The sequence below is a fragment of the Macaca mulatta genome, chromosome 1 (assembly GCF_049350105.2).
Source record: "Macaca mulatta isolate MMU2019108-1 chromosome 1, T2T-MMU8v2.0, whole genome shotgun sequence".
Taxonomy (NCBI): Eukaryota; Metazoa; Chordata; class Mammalia; order Primates; family Cercopithecidae; genus Macaca; species Macaca mulatta.
In genome coordinates this window covers 238,614,593-238,633,015 of record NC_133406.1, presented here as the reverse complement: position 1 = coordinate 238,633,015, position 18,423 = coordinate 238,614,593, and the positions used below count along the sequence as shown (strand labels likewise).

General features: G+C 54.8%; 1 protein-coding gene across 17 annotated transcripts in view; it reads left to right on the top strand.

Annotated features, from left to right (window-relative positions):
• The window catches only part of PRKCZ (protein kinase C zeta), a 147,615-nt gene that overhangs the window by 12,622 nt on the left and 116,570 nt on the right, over positions 1-18,423 (top strand). For 4 of the 17 annotated variants that reach the window (XM_028841085.2, XM_077979712.1, XM_077979704.1 and 1 more), the window contains exon 1: positions 11,712-11,976. The exons of 3 other annotated variants lie outside the window; for them this stretch is intronic. Coding sequence is in view for 5 of the 14 variants with exons in the window: in XM_077979631.1 (XP_077835757.1) it covers positions 16,841-16,987 (147 nt within the window). In the remaining 9 variants the exon portion in view is untranslated. Of the gene's footprint in view, positions 1-11,711; positions 11,977-12,074; positions 12,320-12,975; positions 13,154-16,840; positions 16,988-18,423 lie in introns of those variants that run through there. 10 more of the 17 variants (XM_015133778.3, XM_077979684.1, XM_077979695.1 and 7 more) reach the window with 6 other exon arrangements.

Below are 18,423 nucleotides of genomic sequence, written 5' to 3'. Positions count from 1 at the left end.
TGGCCCTGCGGATCCTGGACGTTCGGTGTCCGTGGAATCCCGCATGTTCGTCCTTTTGCCTCTGGTGGCTCTCACCCGCCTGACCTTCCCAAGGTTCTTCCATGCTGGGGCATTCTTAGCACTGCAGATCTTTTTTCTATTCTGGTAAAATGCACATAACATCTATTTTTGCCATCTTAACTTTTTTTTTTTTTGTGGGGGTGGTGTAGGGGACGGAGTCTTGCTCTGTCACCCAGGCTGGAGTGCGTGGTGCAATCTTGGCTCACTACAACCTCTGCCTCCCAGGCTCAAGCAGTCCTCGCGCCTCAGCCTCCTGAGTAGCTGGGATTACAGGTGTGCGTTACCACTCTTGGCTGAGGTGTTTTTGTTTTTGTTTTTGTTTTGTTTTTTGTAGAGATAGGGTTTTACCATGTTGCCCAGGCTGGTCTCAAACTCCTGGACTCAAGTGACCTACCCATCTTGGCCTCCCAAAGTGCTGGGATTACAGGTGTGAGCCACTGAGCCCGGCCCCATCTTAGCCATTTTTTAAAGGTGCAGTTCATTGGTATTTGATACTCACATTGCTGTCCAGCCATCATGACCGCCCATCTCCAGAACTCTCTTCATCTTCCCAGACTCAGCCTCTGTCCCCATGAAACACTCACTCCTCATTCTGCCTCCCCCAGCCCCCGACACCCACCCACCGCTTTCTGTTTCTGTGAGTTTGGTGACTCTAGGGACTTCCTGTGAGTGGAGTCGCACAGGATCTGTCCTTTTGTGACAGCTTATTTCACTCAGCACCGTGTCCTCAAGGTGCAGCCACGAGCAGCTTGTGTCACAGTCTCCTTCCTTCTTAAGACTGAACCGCAGGCTGTTGCCTGGATGTATTTTGTTTACCGATTTCTGTTGGTGGACACATGGGTGACTTCCACAGTTTAGCTGTCGTGAATGATGCTGCTGTCAGCACGGGTGCACAGTGACCTCTGGAGACCCTGCCTTCAGTTCTGGGTGTAGATCCAGAAGTGGGATTGCTGGATCATTGATCATTCGGGTTTTATTTATTTATTTTTGAGACAGTGTCTCGCTCTGTTGCCCAGGCTGGAGTGCAGTGGCACGATCTCGGCTCACTGCAGCCTCCACCTCCTGGGCTCAAGCGATTCTCCTGTCTCAGCCTCCCAAGTAGCTGGTACTAAAGGCAGGTGCCTCCCCGCCTGGCTAGTTTTTGTATTTTTTGTAGAGACAGGATTTCATCATGTTGCATGGACTGGTCTTGAACTCCTGGGCTCAAGCAGTCTGCCCACCTCGGTCTCCCAAAGTGTTGGGATTACAGGTGTGAGCCACCGCACCTGGCCGATAATTCTGTTTAAAGAGCTGCTGTGCCATTTCCCACGGTGGCTGCAGCATTTTCCACCCCCTGCAATAGTACATGAGTGCCGCTGTCTCCCATCTTCTCCAGCTCTTGCCTTTTTCTGTTTTTTGACAGTAGCTGTACTAATGGGCGTGAGGTGGCATGTCATTGTGGTTTTGGTTCTCATTTCCCTGGTGATAAGTGATGTTGAGCATTTTTTCATGTGCCTGTTGGCTATTTCTATTTTTTTTTTTTTTTTTTTTTTTTTTTGAGATGGAGTCTTGCTCTGTCGCCCATACTGGAGTGCAGTGGCACGATCTCAGCTCACTGCAACCTCCACCTCCCGGGTTCAAGCGATTCTCCTGTTTCAACTTCCTGAGTAGCTGGGATTACAGGCACCCGCCACCATGTCCAGCTAATTTTTATATTTTTAGTGGAGATGGGGTTTCACCATGTTGGCCAGGTTAGTCTCGAACTCCTGGCCTCAAGTGATCCACCCACCTTGGCCTCCCAAAGTGCTGGGATTATAGGTGTGAGCTGCCATGCCTGGCCTTGTTGGCCATTTCTGTATCTTCTTTGGTGAAATGTCTGTTCACGTCCTGTGTCCATTTTTGAATAGATTGTTTGGTTTTTTTGTTGGTGAGTCTTAGTAGTTCTCTGTCCTGGATGTTAATCCCTTATCAGATATGTGATTAGCAAATATCTTCTGTTCTGTGGGTTGTCTTTTTACTTTGTTGATAGTGCCTTTTGATGGACAAAGTTTTAAAATTTTCCTGAAATCCTGCTTAATGTTTTTTTTTTTCTTTTGTTGCCTGTGTATTTGGTGTCACATCCAAGAAATCATTGCCAAATCCAACGTTGTGAAGCTTTTCCCCTTCTTTTTCATCTAAGGATTTTATAATTTTAGGTTTTATGTTTAGGTCATGGATCTATCTTGAGTTAAATTTTGTATGTGGTGTAAGGTAAGCATCTAACTTCATTCCTTTGCATGTGGAGGTCCAGTTTTCTTAGCACTATTGGTGAAAAGACTTCCCATTGGATGGCATTGGCACCCTTGTTGAAAATCGTTTCACTGTGTATGGGAGGGTTCGTTTGTGGAGTCTCTGTTCTAGTCCATTGGTCTCTGTGTCTCTCTTTGAGCCAGTGCCACACTGTTTTGATCTCTGTAGCTTTGTAGGAAGTTTTGAAATCAGGAAGTGTGAGCCCTCCAGCTTTGTTCTTCCTTTTCAAGATTGTTTTGGGGTCCCCTGAGATTCCAGATGAATTTTAGGACAGCCTTTCCTATTTCTGCAAAAAAAAATTATTGGGATTTTTGCAGGGATTGCACTGGCTCTGTAGACCACTTTGGGTAGTCCTGATGTCTTAACAGTATGAAGTCTTCCAATCCATGAAATGAAGTGTGTTTCCATTTGTTTATGTCTTCTTTGATTTCTTTCAGCAGTGTTTTACAGTTTTCTTTGTACAAGTCTTTACCCCCTTGGTTAATTCCTAAAAGTTTTATTTTTTTTTGATGCTGTTGCAAGTGGAATTGTTTCCTTAATTTCCCTTTTGGGTTGCTTATTGTAAGTGTATAGAAGTGCAGTCGATTTTTGTGTGTTGACTTTTTTGCCTGCTGCTTTGCTGAATTTATTAGTTCTAACAACTTTCTGTGGAATCTTTAGGGCTTTCTTACATATAAGATCATATCATCTGTGCACAGAGATAATTTTACTTTTTCCTTCCTGATTTGGATGCCTTGTATTTCTTTTTCTTGCCTAATTATTCTGGCTAGAATTCCACTACTCTGTTGAATAAAAGTGGTGTGATCCTTGTCTTTGTCCTGATCTTCAAAGAAAAGCTTTCAGGTTTTCGTCACTGAGTGTAATGTCTGCTGTGGGTTTTTCATACGTGGTTTTTATTATGATGAGATAATTTCATTCTATTCCAAGTTTGTCAATTGTTTTTATCATGAAAGGGCTTTGAATTTCGTCACGTGCTTTTTCTGCATCAGTTGAAACGGTCATGTGGTTTTTTTCCTTCATTTTGTTCGTGTGATATATTACTTTAATTTTCATACATTGAACCATCCTTGCATCCTATGAATAAATCCTGCTTGCTCATGGTGTGTAATTTTCTTGATATGCTGCTGCATTCATTTTACTAGTATTTTGTAGAGGATTTTTACGTCTGTGTTTATAAGGGACAATTACGTCCATGTTCATAAGGGATATTTATGTCCATGTTCGTAAGACTCAATGGCCAGAGGTTCTTGTCGTGACTTTGTGTGGCTTTGGTGTCAGAGTAGTGCTGGCCTCACAGAATGAGTGAGGAAGCGTTCCTTCCTCTTCAATTTTTTTGGAAAAGTTTGAGAAAAACTGGAATTAGTTCTTTAAGTGTTTGGTAGAATTTGCCTGCAAAGCCGTCAGGCCCTGGGCTTTGCTTTGTTGGGAGGTTCTCTCTCTCTCTCTCTCTCTCTCTCTCTCTCTCTCTCTGATGGAGAGAGTGCAGTGGCTCGATCTCAGCTTATGTCACCCTCTGCCTCCTGGGTTCAAGTGATTCTCCTGCCTCAGTCTCCTGAGTAGCTGGCATTACAGGCATGCGCCATCATGCCCAGCTGATTTTTGTACTTTTAGTAGAGACGTGGTTTTGCGTGTTGGCCAGGCTGGTTCCGAACTCCTGACCTCAGATGATCTACCTACCTTGGCCTCCCAAAGTGTGGGGATTACAGGCGTGAGCCACCGCACCTGGCCCTGCTCTCATCTTTATTATTCCCGTCCTTCTGCCAGCTTTTGGTTTGTTCTTTTTCTGGTTCCTTAAAGTGTAAAATTCGGTTGTTAATTTGAGATCTTTCTTGTTTTTTTATTTCAAATATTTATCACCATAGCCAGGCGTGCCATGGCTCATGCCTGTAATCTCAGTGCTTTGGGAGGCTGAAGAGGGAGGATCACTTGAGGCCAGGAGTTGGAGACCAGCCTTGGGCCACATGGCAAAACTGTGTTTCACACACAGAAAAAGTTAATCACTATAAATTTTCTCCTTAGCACTACCTTCTCTGCATCCCTGAAATTTTGATATGTTGTGTTTCTATTTTCTTTTTTTTTTTTTTTTTTGAGACGGAGTCTTGCTCTGCCGCCCAGGCTGGAGTGCAGTGGCTGGATCTCAGCTCACTGCAAGCTCCGCCTCCCGGGTTCACGCCATTCTCCTGCCTCAGCCTCCCGAGTAGCTGGGACTACAGGCGCCCGCCACTGCGCCCGGCTTGTTTTTTGTATTTTTTAGTAGAGACGGGGTTTCACCGTGTTAGCCAGGATGGTCTCGATCTCCTGACCTCGTGATCCGCCCGTCTCGGCCTCCCAAAGTGCTGGGATTACAGGCTTGAGCCACCGCGCCCGGCCATGTTTCTATTTTCATTCATCTCTCAGCATTTTCTGATTTTCTTTGTGGTTTCATCTTCTATCTGTTGGTTGAGTGTGTAGTGTTATTTCCATATATTGTGAATTCTTCTGTTTTCTTTCTGTTAACTGATTTCTAAGTTCATCTCAATGTGGTTGGAGAAGATACTTCGGATAATGTCTGATTTTTCAGATTTACCGCGGCTGCATCTGTGGCTCACTGGTGTTCTGTCCTGGAAAACGTCCCCTGTGCGTTGAGGTTGTGTCCCCGTTGTGGGTACAGCGCTCTGCTGTGTCTGTCAGAGCTACGTGGTTCGTTGCGTTGTTCAAGTCTTCTGTTTCTTTACGTGTCTTCTCCCTAGTTGTTTTTCATTCCTTTTTATGGCTGGATGAATTCTGTGATGCGATTCACCCTGTCTGTCTGTCCGCTCCTCTGCTGATGGACACTTGGGGGCCGGGGCATTCGGGGCTGAGCGTGTGATGAGATCAGGAGCGCCTGGTTTTTTGGGGGAGGTGAGGGCTGGTCACGCCCTGGTCGAGTGGGGATCCTCTGTGTGTGTCCATGGCGGCCTCGTTGAGGTGGAGTGATTGGGTGGTGGAGCTGGGGTCTGTGGGCTCCACCTGCTGCCACGTGTGCCTGGCTGCCCAGGGCCCAGGAGGGTGGTGGCACGGAGGTCCACATGAGGGGCCGCAGGTGCCTCGGGCCCCTCTGCTGCTTGTTTCTCCATCTTCACTGTCTGTTCGCTGCAGCACTGGGTAAGGTGCTGTGTGGCCAGTATTTTCCCGGGTTCCTCTTCTTTGTCCCTCCTTGCTGTGTCTGGTCATACAGAAATGGTGTGTGTGATTTTTGTTTCAATACTCAAATCTGTTAATATTTTCCCTTCTGGCCAGGCACGGTGGCTCAAGCCTGTAATCCCAGCACTTTGGGAGGCCGAGACGGGCGGATCACGAGGTCAGGAGATTGAGACCATCCTGGCTAACACGGTGAAACCCCGTCTCTACTAAAAAATACAAAAAAACTAGCCGGGCGTGGTGGCGGGCACCTGTAGTCCCAGCTACTTGGGAGGCTGAGGCAGGAGAATGGCAAAAACCTGGGAGGCGGAGCTCGCAGTGAACTGAGATCCGGCCACTGCACTCCAGCCTGGGTGACAGAGCGAGACTCTGTCTCAAAAAAAAAAAAAAAAAAAAAATTTCCCTTCTGGCTTCCCCTAGTGATACAAATTTATTTTCTAGCATTTTGGTCTTTGAGCCGCTTTGCGTGAGTGTCTGTGTCTGGGGTGGTATCAGCTGGCACCAGGGCCAACCTGGGGAGGGCCCTTCTCTTGGACTTGAGCTGATGAGACTCACAGCCCAAAATGCAGCAGATCCCTCAGGCAGATCCTCGGTGCAGATCCCTCAGGCCATGGGACTCTGGACGTTGGCGGCCCTGTCAGCCTGAGCCACATCTGCAGTGAGAGGCAGCAGTACGTTCCTCGGGGCAGCGGTGAGACCAAGGCTGGATCCGAAGACCTCCGAGCAGCTCCTCTGGGGCAGATGCCAGCTGCAAGCCACAGCCCAGCCCTGGTAACAGGAGAGCATCGCTGGGGGGTGGGGCGGCCCGGCTTTGATGCAGCCATGTGGGAGGGCCACTCTCAGAGACCCCCCTCCTTCCTCGCCACCCCCACCCCAGAGGGGAAGCTGGAGCCAGGAGGCTGCAGACCCGGGGCCAAGGTGTGGCCAGGGCTGGCTGTGTTGGGAGGCTCTGAGCAGCCTGCTTCCTGGCCACCCAGCTCTGGGGCTGCTGTCAGCTCTTGACTTGTAGACGTCACTCCAGCCTCTGGCCTGTCACCCTAAGGCCCCCCATGTCTGTGTCTTTTCTCACGGGGACACCGGTGGTCGGCTTTGGGCCCCACCTGGGCAGTCTGGGACACTCACCTTGAGACTTCGACTTAATCACATGTGCAGGAACCTTTTCCAAAGGAGGGTCGTCTCACAGGTTCTGGCGTAGGACATGGACTTATCGTTTTGGGGGCTCATCTTCAATGCACCACAGTTGACTACATCAAGGTCTGCCTCTGATCTTGTGGGAGTGCTGGGTGGTCTGTCCCCACCAGCAATTTGTGGGTAGGCTCTGTCCCCAGGAAACGCTCTCTGCCCAGGCCCCCGCCCCGCGGGAGGTTCGTGCTGCCAGTGGTGCTGGTCACTGGGACCATGTGCTGGGCCGGCACCTGGCAGGACAGACAGCAGGCGGCTCTTCTGTAGGTTCTTCTGGCTGGGACAGGCCCAGCCGGCGCTCAGTGTAAATGAGACTGACGCCCCTTTTGGACCCCTCTGAGTAGGGAGGCCTGGGTGCGCAGCCTCCCCGCAGAGTTGGGGAGACGTGGCCTGGTTCCCACCAGTCCACCACTCTGCCGGCCACCACCAGGACACGTGGCCCAGTTGCCATTGTCACCACCCTGCTGGCCGCCACTGGAACACGTGGCCCGGTTCCCGCTGTCATCACCCCACTGGCTGCATCTTGAACGGCGTCCCTTCTGCAGTGGCTTGTCCTTAGTGTTCCAGCCATACCCCAACCGATGCAACCCCCGGAACCTCCGTCAGCGCCGTCCGGGAGAGCGCCTCCCCTGCGTCCGTGCTGTGCTGGTTGAAAGCGAGATCCTCCAGCCTTTGGCCTCTCCGGACCTAGCCCCAGCTGCAGGCCCCAGCCATGGTGGTCCCTTTGGGAGGCATGGTCCAGGAGGTGATGGGCAGCTGGAGAACCCCCATGGCTGGAGGCTGCTGCACCTGGCAGGGAGGGTACTGGGCAAGGGGGCGTGGGGTGGAAAGGGGTGGGTGTCCAGAAAGTTCCTGGGGCTCCACCAACGAGAACGTTGCCATTACCTTGAGGGAACGGCCCGTTTAGTGGTGCCTTCTCTTTACCTGTAAAACGGGGTGATTATAAATAATACCATGTTTGTAAAAGTGCTTAGGATCAGACTCCCCTTAGAGTGAGTGTTAATACCCGTCTCAAAGGACAGTAGGTGGATGTGGCAGGGAGGGAGATGTCAGGACAACAGCCAGGGCCCTTTCTGCCACTTCTCCTGGTGGGTGGTGGGCAGTCCCCTGAACCCCGGCAGTAAGAGCGGGACCTCCCAACACCCTGGCCCCTCTGTGTTGGCTCCAGGGGATTCCTGGAGGAGAAGGTGCTGTTTCTAGATGGCTGGGCCCGTCATGTGGAGGGAAGGGGGACGCTGTAGGCGGCAGTCCCAGTTTTCCTTTGGGTGGAGTCGTCGCTGCTGCTGCTCCAGTCCAGAGGCTCTGGGGCTCCTCGGTGGGTCACCTCAGGCCTGGGCAGCATCCATGGGACAGGGTGGTCCCCTGTCAGGCCCCATTGGCCTCCCTGTGGTGTGTGGTGGAGACTCAGGGTGCCCGCCCTGTGGAGGAGGTGCCGGAGGCAGCCTGGCTTTGCACCAGACCCGGCTGAGGGCAGCGCTGGATGGTCTGCTGGACCAGGCCTACGAAGTCCTTAGAGTCCATGGAGGAAATACAAACTCCGCTGGGCTGGGCAGCCGCACACCCCACTTAGCAGCCGGTGGTTCCTTGGGGTCATCAGAGCCAGTGCTGGCTGCCCCATGCATTTCCTGTTGTTGGTCTCTGCCCGTCCACAGCACGGACAGCATCCCTGGGCAGCAGAACCCTGCTCCAGCCTGCACCCTGGGTAGAGGTGTTCTCCGTGCCACATTCTGCCGGTAGCAGGCAGCCCCACCCCGCTGTAGCCCGTCTTGTCACTTAGGGTGGTCCTGGTAGTGGGTTCTGGAGCCTGGAACGCTTGGGCCAGGCAGCTGGGACCCTCCCGAGCCTCACCCCTTGGGTCTGTTGGGGCCCCTGGGGTTTGACCGGGAGGACACCTTGACTGTTGCCTTTGCCTCTGGGTATATCCCCTGCTCGGCCCCTGAACCCAGCTCCAAGGCCATTTCTACTTGGCAAGAAGGAGGTTTTCATGACCAGGGATGTTAATAGCGGGTTCCTGGACGCAAGGGTGGCAAAGTCACCTTGGCCTGTGTGGGGGGAGTGGAGGAGCCTGGGCTCTCCTGTGCTGGTGGTCCTGGGGCAGGTAACAGGGGAAGGGGCTGGAGCCACATGGGTGGAGCCATGGGGGGACGTGGAGGGCCCTTCCTGACCCCACAGCAGGGGCCGGGGCGGGGCTGGCGGGGGACAGTCCTCAGTTGCAGGGGCCAGGGCGGGCCAAGAAGAGGAAGGGGCTCTCAGGGCACTGGGGCCTTCTGGCTGTAGTGTCTCACTCGGGGCAATGGCAGAATCCCTAGATCCGTCCCCCGGCCCGTCTGCCTCCCGTCCTCATAGCCCTGCAGGCTGGGGCAGAGAGGGGTCCTTGGCGGGGACACCATCCCCACAGGGACGTGGAGGGTGCTGGACCCGGGGCTGCCGTGGAGTCGCCTGCTGGGAGCAGCCAGTGCACCCGGGCTTGAGACCTGGGAGGTGCTGGGGCCGAATGCCCAGGTGGGTGCCTGTGCTGCCGGGTTCAAACCCCACCGGCAGGGAGCCTGCGCGGTGACTTTGGGCAAGTGGGTGGGGCTCCCCGTGCCTCAGTTTCCTCTTCTGTAAAAGGGGCTTTGTGAAGCTCAACAGAGTTTAGAGGAGCTCCTGGAACATGGTAAGTGCTCAGTGAGGCTGCCTTGCCGCCTCTCCCACCCAGGGAGGGTCAAGTGGGAGGAGAGCGGCCCCACCGAGCGTGTTCCAGGCCCCCGCGGCGTCGGAGAGGAGGCAGCCAAGCCTAGTGAGGACGCTGCTGGTGTCCTCCAGGCCTAGGTGGGCGGGTTACCACGGAAGCCTGTCAGCGGACGCCTGTGATTCCCTGGTATTTATAGGTATGTCTGTTGTTTTATTAAAAAATCTGGTTTCATTCAGCTTTGTCTCAAATTATTTGCAACAAACTGGAAAAGCTAGTTTTCCCCCTAAAATAGGCTTCTAATAAAATTGACAGTCTGCCTGCTGAGCCTGAATGTTCTAGAGTTCTGCAAAACTGGGTATTTTGGGATGGATTAGGAGAAAGGAGTTGGCTGAAGGACAGTGGTCGTGATGCTGAGCCGGCCGTCTGTGTGAAGTTTACTTTGGACCAGGATAAATGCGTATTTCCTATGGGAGCCCAGTGTGGCTGTGGTGTTCGGTGGTCTTATGATTTTATAGGCCTAGCCAGGGTCTGCGAGCTGCTTCTGTCCAGGGCCACGTAGTTGAAGCCTGGGGTTCTGAGCAGGCATGGGCGGCGCCCGAGGAGGTGCATGGCCGTGTCCCAGTGAAACTTCATGCACGCTGAAATCTGAATTTTAGAGACTCGTTTCCTGTGTTTCAAAATATTCTCCTTTTCATTTTATTCAGCCAATTAAAAGCGTAGATATCCTAGCTTGAGTGATTTGGAGCACCAGGCATCGTAGGTTGCCAGCCCTCGTTCCCCGTAGATTTGGGAACTTGAGTGAGACGCACATGTTAGGTTTATGTGTTTCACATTTCACGGAACGCCCCTCACATAGCTGGTCAGCCGCCTGACGAGGGAAGCTTGGCCTTTCGGAGAAGTGGTGCCTCGTGGTGAGCTGCTGACAGAGCTGGAATTTGAACCCTGGGCTTTGGCCCGGGTTCCACTCTGTGAATGCAGATAAACACGGGTTTATGAGCTTGATGATTTAAATGGAGGTTTTATTCCCGTTCAGGCAGGTATGGGAGGCCAGTGATCAGGAGATGATGCTGTCGAGAAGGTCGTTTATTACTCAGCTCCCGAGAGGAGACCTCCTCATGCCTTGCAGGGCCGTGCGGGGAAGTGCCGAGTGGGTTAGAGGCAGGGGGCTGTGTGAGTGGGGGCCTTTACTGTGGTTTCCATGGGAAAGTGGAGGGAGTAGGCATTGGGTCGGCCAGGTGGAGTAACTTCAGCGGGCTCTGGGGTGCAGGGGCCGTCCCTGTGACGTGGGGAGGCCCCCAGGACGACTGGGGGCCCGTGTAGGAGGTGGGCCCAGGTGAGGGTTCTGGGTTGATGGGTTTGCATTTGAAAGGTTCACTGTGGGATGAGTCATTTGCTGTCTCTAGGAATCGGTTGGCCCCTCGAGGGGCCGTCGTCCTTCCAGAGTCAGCAGGGCCACAGGTGCTGGAGTGTTGAGGGCACAGCACGTAAGAATGCAGGGAGCATGTGGTGTGACTGGTCAGAGCCAGAGGTCTGCAGGACACTCCCCTCTGTCCCTCTGCACCCCCAGCGCGAAGCCTGGCCCGTGTGGGGTCAGCACAGGTGCCGAGTGGGATTGGGGTAGCGGGCAGAATTCCCAGCCGAGCACGCTGCCGTCCCCCATGTTTTTATGACTGTAGAAAAATGCCAGCTCTCATTTTCCAGTGATGCCGAGGTCCCAGGGTTTGTCAGTGAACCAGGGCGGGGGTTGGAGGGTCAGGCCACCCAGCAGCGGTGGCGGCTCTGGGTCTGCCCAGGAGCCCGGGCTGGCCACAGCCAGGCACAGCACAGCGCAGCACGTGAGGTCAGGCCTCGGAAATGGGGGTGTCTCCTGCCTTAGGCTGGGGGTGTGCGTTTCCAGGCCAGCTGGGGCGGTTTTCAGCCTGGCGAAGCTTGGCCTTTCCTGTTCCTGCACCGTCCGCCCACCGTCCCTGCACACGCTGGCGGGGCTCCTGGGGTGGACACAACCACATCGCAAGGCCCCCATGCGTCCGCTCCTCCCCTCCGTTCCGGGGCCGCGGGACAGTGCTCGGGACCCTTGGCCATTGGCGTCGAGCCCATTCACAGCCTCTGGATGCAGCTCAGAGGTCACTTGCCTCAGCCACAGCTGCACTGTCCCCCACTCCCAGCCTGGCAGGCCGACCTGCAGGACCCCAGGCTCAGCTGGGTTCTGTTCCCATGTTGCATTTTCAAGGTCCGCTGAGTCCGAGCCCTGCCTGGGTCTGGCTGCTGCCCGCACGCTCTCTGTGCTGTGCTGATGCAGAGATGCTTGTTTTCCTGTGACGTCAGCGTCAGCTCCTCCACATCCATGCCGTGTTTTAGTTTGTGCCTCAGCTGCTGGCTACAGCTTCCCGGGGGAGCCGGGTACCACCCGGGCCTGGAGACATGAGGAGGCAGGGATGTGAGGGGCGGGGGACAGGACAGCCGGCCTTCCGTTAAATATCTGCTCCTCGCGCTCGAGCCTCCCTGCCTATTGTCGGGCCGGAGGCGAGCCGACACAGCGCCAGCTTGTCAAAGGGAAGGAAGATGCCGCCCTGCACGCCCGCCGCGCACAGAGCATAAAGAACCTGCGCTGAGGAGGCAGGAGAAGAAAGCCGGTGAGTCGGGGGCATCTCCCCTGTGGATTGTCCGCGCCCCCGGGGCTGGGCCAGCCGTGCTGCAGGCCGTGCGTGCGGAGGACGGTGCCCGAGTCAGCATTCTGGGTCTGAGTCCTGTCGTTGTCGCCGCCTGTGCGCTGCACAGATGCTCCGGGCAGCAACACGGCTGGTACCCGGCCCGGGGAAGGCGTGCGGCTGCAGCAGCTCCCGGCGATGTCGGGGAAAACGCAGTGAGAGGCTGTTGTTTTGCGGGTGACAGATTTTTAGAAACATAAGGCGGTGGAGGGACCTTCCGAGCGAGGCAGGGGCTGCTGGAGGGACATGCTCACCCCGAGGACGGATGGTGTGTGGCCCAGGCCTGGTGGATGCGTGGCGGCGGCTGCGGAGGGCTGGGGGCCGGGGGACTCGGGGAAATCATTTTGGGCTCGTCTGCCTGCCTGGCCCTGGGGAGTCGCTGGCTGTTGGGAGGCTCGCTGTAGCCGATGCTGTTTGGTTGTGGGTCTGTGAGTCTGTGTCAGGGCCAGGACGGATGGGTACGTCTGCCGCTTCCTCTCCATTCTGCAGGTGGGCAGATTGATGAGACCACAGGGGTGAAGTCTGGAGACCCCAGGTGCCAGGACTGGTGGCGGTAACAGCCAGCACCTGTTCCAGGCTTGCAGTCTTTCTGTCTCGAGCCTGCCCCCCACCTGTCTGAACCCCCGTTTTGCATTGACAGTATTGGGTTGGCGTCTGGGTGGCATGGCCAGGGTTAATGTGCACGACTTACTCCATCGGGGTCCTCGGATGGTGGCGAGGAGCGGGGCTGCGGCGTCCTGTTTTCTATTCTGAAATGGTTGGAGGTAGACTCAGAGAGGTCTGGGGGCTGCACGGTGTTTGGCAGGGATGTGGCAATGTGGGTGCTTTTCTGACGACCATTTTGCAAGGTGTTTTTGTAAAAAAAAAAAAAAAAAAACAACCACCACCAGCGTCCCCAGTCAGGCTTGTGGGGAGCTGTGGGCCTGGAGGACTGGGCTGCTGGGGAAGGCGGCTTTCCCCCTCGTGGGGTGCTGGGTGCTGGGGAGGCTGGCAGCGCGCCCCTCCCCCAGGCGCGAAGGGACCTCAGCAGACACGGGGCCGCTCTGCACAGCCAGCTTGGGCCGCAGGGGTCCTTGAATGATGAAGATTCTGTGTTGATGGGGTGAGTGGGAGAGGGAAGGAGCTGGGGTGGTTTTCACACGTGCGCCTGCCTGCGAGGAGAAACGTGCTGTGTCATAGTTTCCTCGGTGCCTGGGACGGCTTGGCCTCTGCTTTCGTGTGAGCCCACGCTGGCCGTGCACAGCTGGCATGGTCCCTCGCGGTGGGAATACAGTGCTGGGTGGGAGGGCTGTGGCCAGGGTCAGGATTCCAGCGGTTACTGGCTTTTGGTATGATGGCCTTCGGTGGGTGAGTCAGAGCCAGGATGGGGATAGACTGAGGGGCCACGGGCTGCCCCTGCAAGCTGTTTCGTGTTGATGCGGCCGGAGCCGGCTGTGGTACCCATGTCTGTGTCTCGGCCGGATCGGCACACATCTTCCACATTCCTGTCCCAGCTGCATCAGCCATCAGTGGGGGCCCTTCTCCGACTGTCTTCCTAGACTTCGGAGCCACTGGTGGTTATGTAAGGAGTTGTGTGTTCCTCTGGCCAACTCCAAGCTTGGTCCCACCTCCCAGACTCACCTCCGGGCTCCGGCCTCTGCTGCGATGTTTCCGAGGCTCCCAGTTAATCAGATCCGTCAGCCCAGAGTGTCCACAGGGCGCCTGAGAGCCCGGCCCATCCACACTGGGTGCCCCGGACCTTCCGCGGGGTCTGGTGGGGACCTGCCACGGCTGTCGATGGCCCCAGTGGAGAGGCCCACTGAGCATCCTCAGAAGTTCCTGTGTTTGTGACCTGCTCTCGTGTGTAGCAGTGGGGGCTGCGTCTCATCTGCCGGACGTTTCTGATCACCGAGGACTCAGCCGGGCACGTGGAGGTTGAACCGTCGGGGGCGGGGGGGACCGTCCATGGGGTCAGGCACCAGCCTCTGCTGAGGACCCCAAAATTGGGGTAGCCGTCCTTTCCTGTGCTGATGTGGAGCTTTGCCCAGGAGCCGGGCAGGGAGCTGTTGCAGGGCCAGGCCCCTGAATGGGCTGTTTGGGGCCGGGGCTGAGGGGGTGCCCAGTGCCATCAAGGGGAAGCCTGTGGGGAAGTGTGAGGACATCTGGAAAACCAGTAGCAGGTCCCTGGCTGTGCTGGTCATAGTGCTTGAGTGTGGGCTCGGCAGGTCTGGTCTCCTGGCGCCCACTCACTCCCTGGCCATCTCCCCGCCTCCCACATGTGGCAGGGGGAGCAGAACGTGCGGCCACCGCTCCTACCAACCCTCATGCCACAGGCTGGACAGGCCTGTGTCCAGGATACCCTGAGGTATCCCCATCTCCCAGCCCCTGGGGTCGGCACGATGCTGGGCCTCCAGAAATGTTTGTCGTTTTATGCAAGGGGCAGAAAAAGCTTTGTTCAGGTCAGGCGTGGTGCTCACGTCTGTAATCCCAGCACTTTGGGAGGCCGAGGCGGGGGATCACCTGAGGTCAGGAGTTTAAGACCAGCCTGACCAATATGGTGAAACCCCATCTCTACTAAAAATACAAAAATTAGCTGGGCGTGGTGGCGGGCACCTGTAATGCCAGTCATTCGGGAGGCTGAGGCAGGATAATCGCTTGAACCCGGGAGGCGCAGGTTGCAGTGAGTTGAGATTGCGCCGCTGCACTCCAGCCTGGGCAACAGAGTGAGACTCCATCTCAAAAAAAAAGGAAAAGCTTTATTCAAAAGAAGCCACCTGAACCAGTTGGTAGTCCAGTGTTCAGCTTGTGTTTGGTCATAAAGTGACGGCAGTTGTCACTCGTACAGGAGACGCTGTGGCAGAGTCCCCTCCACGCGTCGGGGCCCGGCGGCACATTTCTGGGATTCTCCTGAATACACGAAGGAGGGCGCCCACCACGCTCAGGACTGGCTGCTTCTCTGTGAGGCCTCCAGGCAGAACCAGTGATTCCACCGTCTCCGGGCAGCCTTGGTGGGCCCACAGGTCTGTTGTTCCCCCGAGAGAGGATCAGAGTCAGGAGAGGCGCGACGCCCAGTTGACGCGAACAGATCCCTGCTGCCGGTTGTTCCGGCGGTGCTGTGAGCACATCTGCCGGGTGTGAGGGCGCGGGGGCTTCGTTTCGTCCACGCTCGCATGTCGGGTGCACAGGAAGAGTTTACACACGCTCTGGTGGGTGGAACGGCCCTGACTTGCTGTCGTCTTTAAATAGGAGGTTTGAGTGTGTCTGGTCTTTCTGAAGTTTTCTTTTTTAACGTTTCTTCTGTGGGAAGTTTGAAAAGATTCGACTGACTGCAAGACGGAGCCGCCCTGCGTCTGGAGGGGCTGTGGGGACCCAGGGTGGACTGGCGGCTTGGCGTGGGCCTGGATGGCTTCCTCTGTTTGCTCCTCACCACACCTCGATTGTTGAGAGAATCTCATGCGGCTGTATCAGGTGTACACAGGCCGGGCCTGGTGTCTTGTCTGGTGAGGAAATTGCGGTGTTGCCCTTGCTGAATGGTTGTGTATAAAGTTTGCATTTTACATTCTATTTAAAATTTTATTTTGAGTTTTCCAGATTTTCTATTGTAAGGTGTTGATAGTTCTGTGGGACTCACAAAGAGAGAACATGTGTCCCTGGTCCTCCCTGCTGCCCTGGCTGAACCCCCTGGAGGGGATCAGAGCAGTTTCTTCTTGACATTTATTTCCAGATTTCTAAATGACACATTGCTGCTGCTATTTCTAGACTTTTCCATTTAGGATGTTACTTCCCCACTTTCTCTAGGACACATCAGCTTATCTCTTCCTTGTTCCATTCTCCTGATGGAGTTATGTCACCGTTTATTGTTTTCAGTCGTTGAGTGTTTACCTAATTGTGGGTGATGTGAATATTCATGAACCACCAGGATTGCAGTCCCTTGTTTGCACAACTTTTGGTTTTCCTTGGACTTAATACATCGTGATTGTTTGAATCAGTTTCCTAGATGTCTTGTCTCAAATTTACTCCAGTTTCCTCTTCCCAGCAGAGGGGCAACTCCCGCCGATGCCTGCGTCACCTCCGTCCTGGTGCACCCGGGCCCCCACACAACATGCCGTAGGGCTTCCCTGTGCCGGGAACAGCCCCCTCCTCTCTCCTCTGCCTACAGTCTTGATCTCTGGCTCCCTGTCTTCATCTTTCTTGGCTTAATCTCCGGTTAAGACCTCTCCAGCAGCTTTCTGAGAAAGACAGCGTGGGAGGCCCTTTTTGGGGGATCTAGTTGGAAAATGCTTTTCCTCCAGCCACACACTTAAGGATAGTTTAGCTAGGTATGAAATTCTGTGTTGGAAAGAATTTTCCCTTTGCATTTGGAAGAGATTGCTCTACTGTCTTCTGGCTTCTTGTGTGACCAAGAAGTCAGGTGCCATTTTGATTTTGTGTGTGTGTTTTTTTGTCCTGAAAGTCTTGTAGAATCTTTTGTCTTCAGGGTTCTCAAGTTTCACAATAATGTTCGTTGTCGGGGGACCTTCTTTGTCTCTTGTGCTGGGAACTCGTGCTGTGGAAACTTGCAACATTTGGACGTGGGGAGCTTTACACCCAGTGATTTATCCCACGGCCAACTCCCCGTCTCTGACTGTTTTTTAGAGTTGACACTGATTGTTTGTTGGCCCTCCCAGGCTGGTCCTTTAATTCTCTTCAGTTTTCCATTTCTTTGTTTATTTTATATTCCAGGAGATATCTTCAGATTTTCCTGTCCAAACCATCTATTAAGTTTGTCACCTTGTTCCTGTTCTTATCTTTCGTTCTTTTTTCTCTGAAGGTGTCTTTATAAGGCAGAGTGTCCAGCCCTTGTGTCAAAGGCATATCACACTCTTTCTCCGGGGTTATTCATCTCGGCTGAGAGGCACCGGGGTATCATGTGGTGATTCAGCAGTGCTTAGCACATTCACAGCTGCAGAGGCTTCCCGTGTGTAAATTCATTTAATCTTCTCAGTTCCCTGTGGGGTGGGCACCATTGTTTTCTTTGTTCTGGGGAAAGAACAGCAAAAAGGCACAGAGAGGTCAAGAAATTTCCCAAAATCACACAGTTTGAGCCGGGACTCAAACCCCAAGGGCTGGCTTAAGCCTGTGCTATTTGCCGCGTGCCCTGGGGCCTGAAGCTGTGTGGTCAGGCCCCAGCTCTGCTACTCACCAGCCATGTGACCTCGGCCACAACGCTGTCCACCGTGTCCCAGACCCTCGTAAGTGGGCGTGGTGGTAAAAGGCTTGGTTCCCAAGGCTGTCACGGGATTAGTATCGAAGCCACAGTGCCGGCCCCGCGGCTGCTGCTGATGGCGGCACACAGTGGGAGGGTGTGGCTGGCAGCGGTTGGTGATAGCGTCTCCTTTCGGTGTTTTCTTTGGCCTCGTACTCAGCTGTTTTCACTGAGGGTCCGTTTTTCTGTTTGTCCTGGCCTTTGCGGCTTCCTCGGCCCCCGGTGACCCTTGTTTGCCTGCCCACGTTGACTTGTGGGGCACCACAGAGCTGGTGGTGGCGGAAGTCCCGGGGGGAGTGTCCTGCCTGGGAGGGCCAGGCGTCTCGCCTCGTAAGGAGTCTGCTGCCCCCGCAAGCCCTCTCATTCCCCGGCTGCCTTGGGCGAGGAAGCAGGTCTGGTGGTCGACTCCTCAGTGACTGGGACCCTGCACCGCAGGCCCCCCACTTTCCGGCTACCTGGAGCCTCTGGCTCGGGGCCCTTCTTTGGGGTTCGGCCCAGTGCAGTCTCCTGGTGGCCACAGGGCCTTTTGCCTTCCAGGTCCCAGGGCATCGCTGCCCAGCCCCTCCTCCTCTTTGCTGTTACGAGTTTATTGGAGTTTTTCTTCCTTTGGTCTTGGGGAGAGGGTCAGTCAGTGATGTGGTCGCGCTGCTGTGTCTACCTGGAAACTATCGCGATGACACCTTCTGAAGGCTGAAGTCTGCAGGAACACCGGAGTTGGAGAAGGTCTTTAGGTAGTGTGCATGGACGTGGCGGTGTGCGTGGATGTGGCGGTGCACGTGGGTGTGGCAGGTGTGGACAAGCACGTCCCACCGCTCTGCCTCCTGAGGGGCCAGAGGGTGCAGTGCAGGGTGTTAAGGAGGACAAAGGCCCTTATGTTTGTTTTTCCTTGATGCTGCCCCCCGTGCAACCTGGGGGCAATTTTCAAATGCTTGGCCCAGGTAGTTTGGTTCTGTCACCCCCTCGTTCAGTGGGGTGTTGGGAAGACCGGTTTTTGGAACAGTTTCGGATTTATAGAAAAATCAGGAGAGGAGTAGAGAGAGCACAGGCATTCCTGCTCCCTCTTGGTCGGCGCGATGCACGAGTTACACTTAACCAGCCAGTCTCGGCGCCTTTCCAGCTAAGGCTTTATTCCGTTTGCCTCGGTCTCC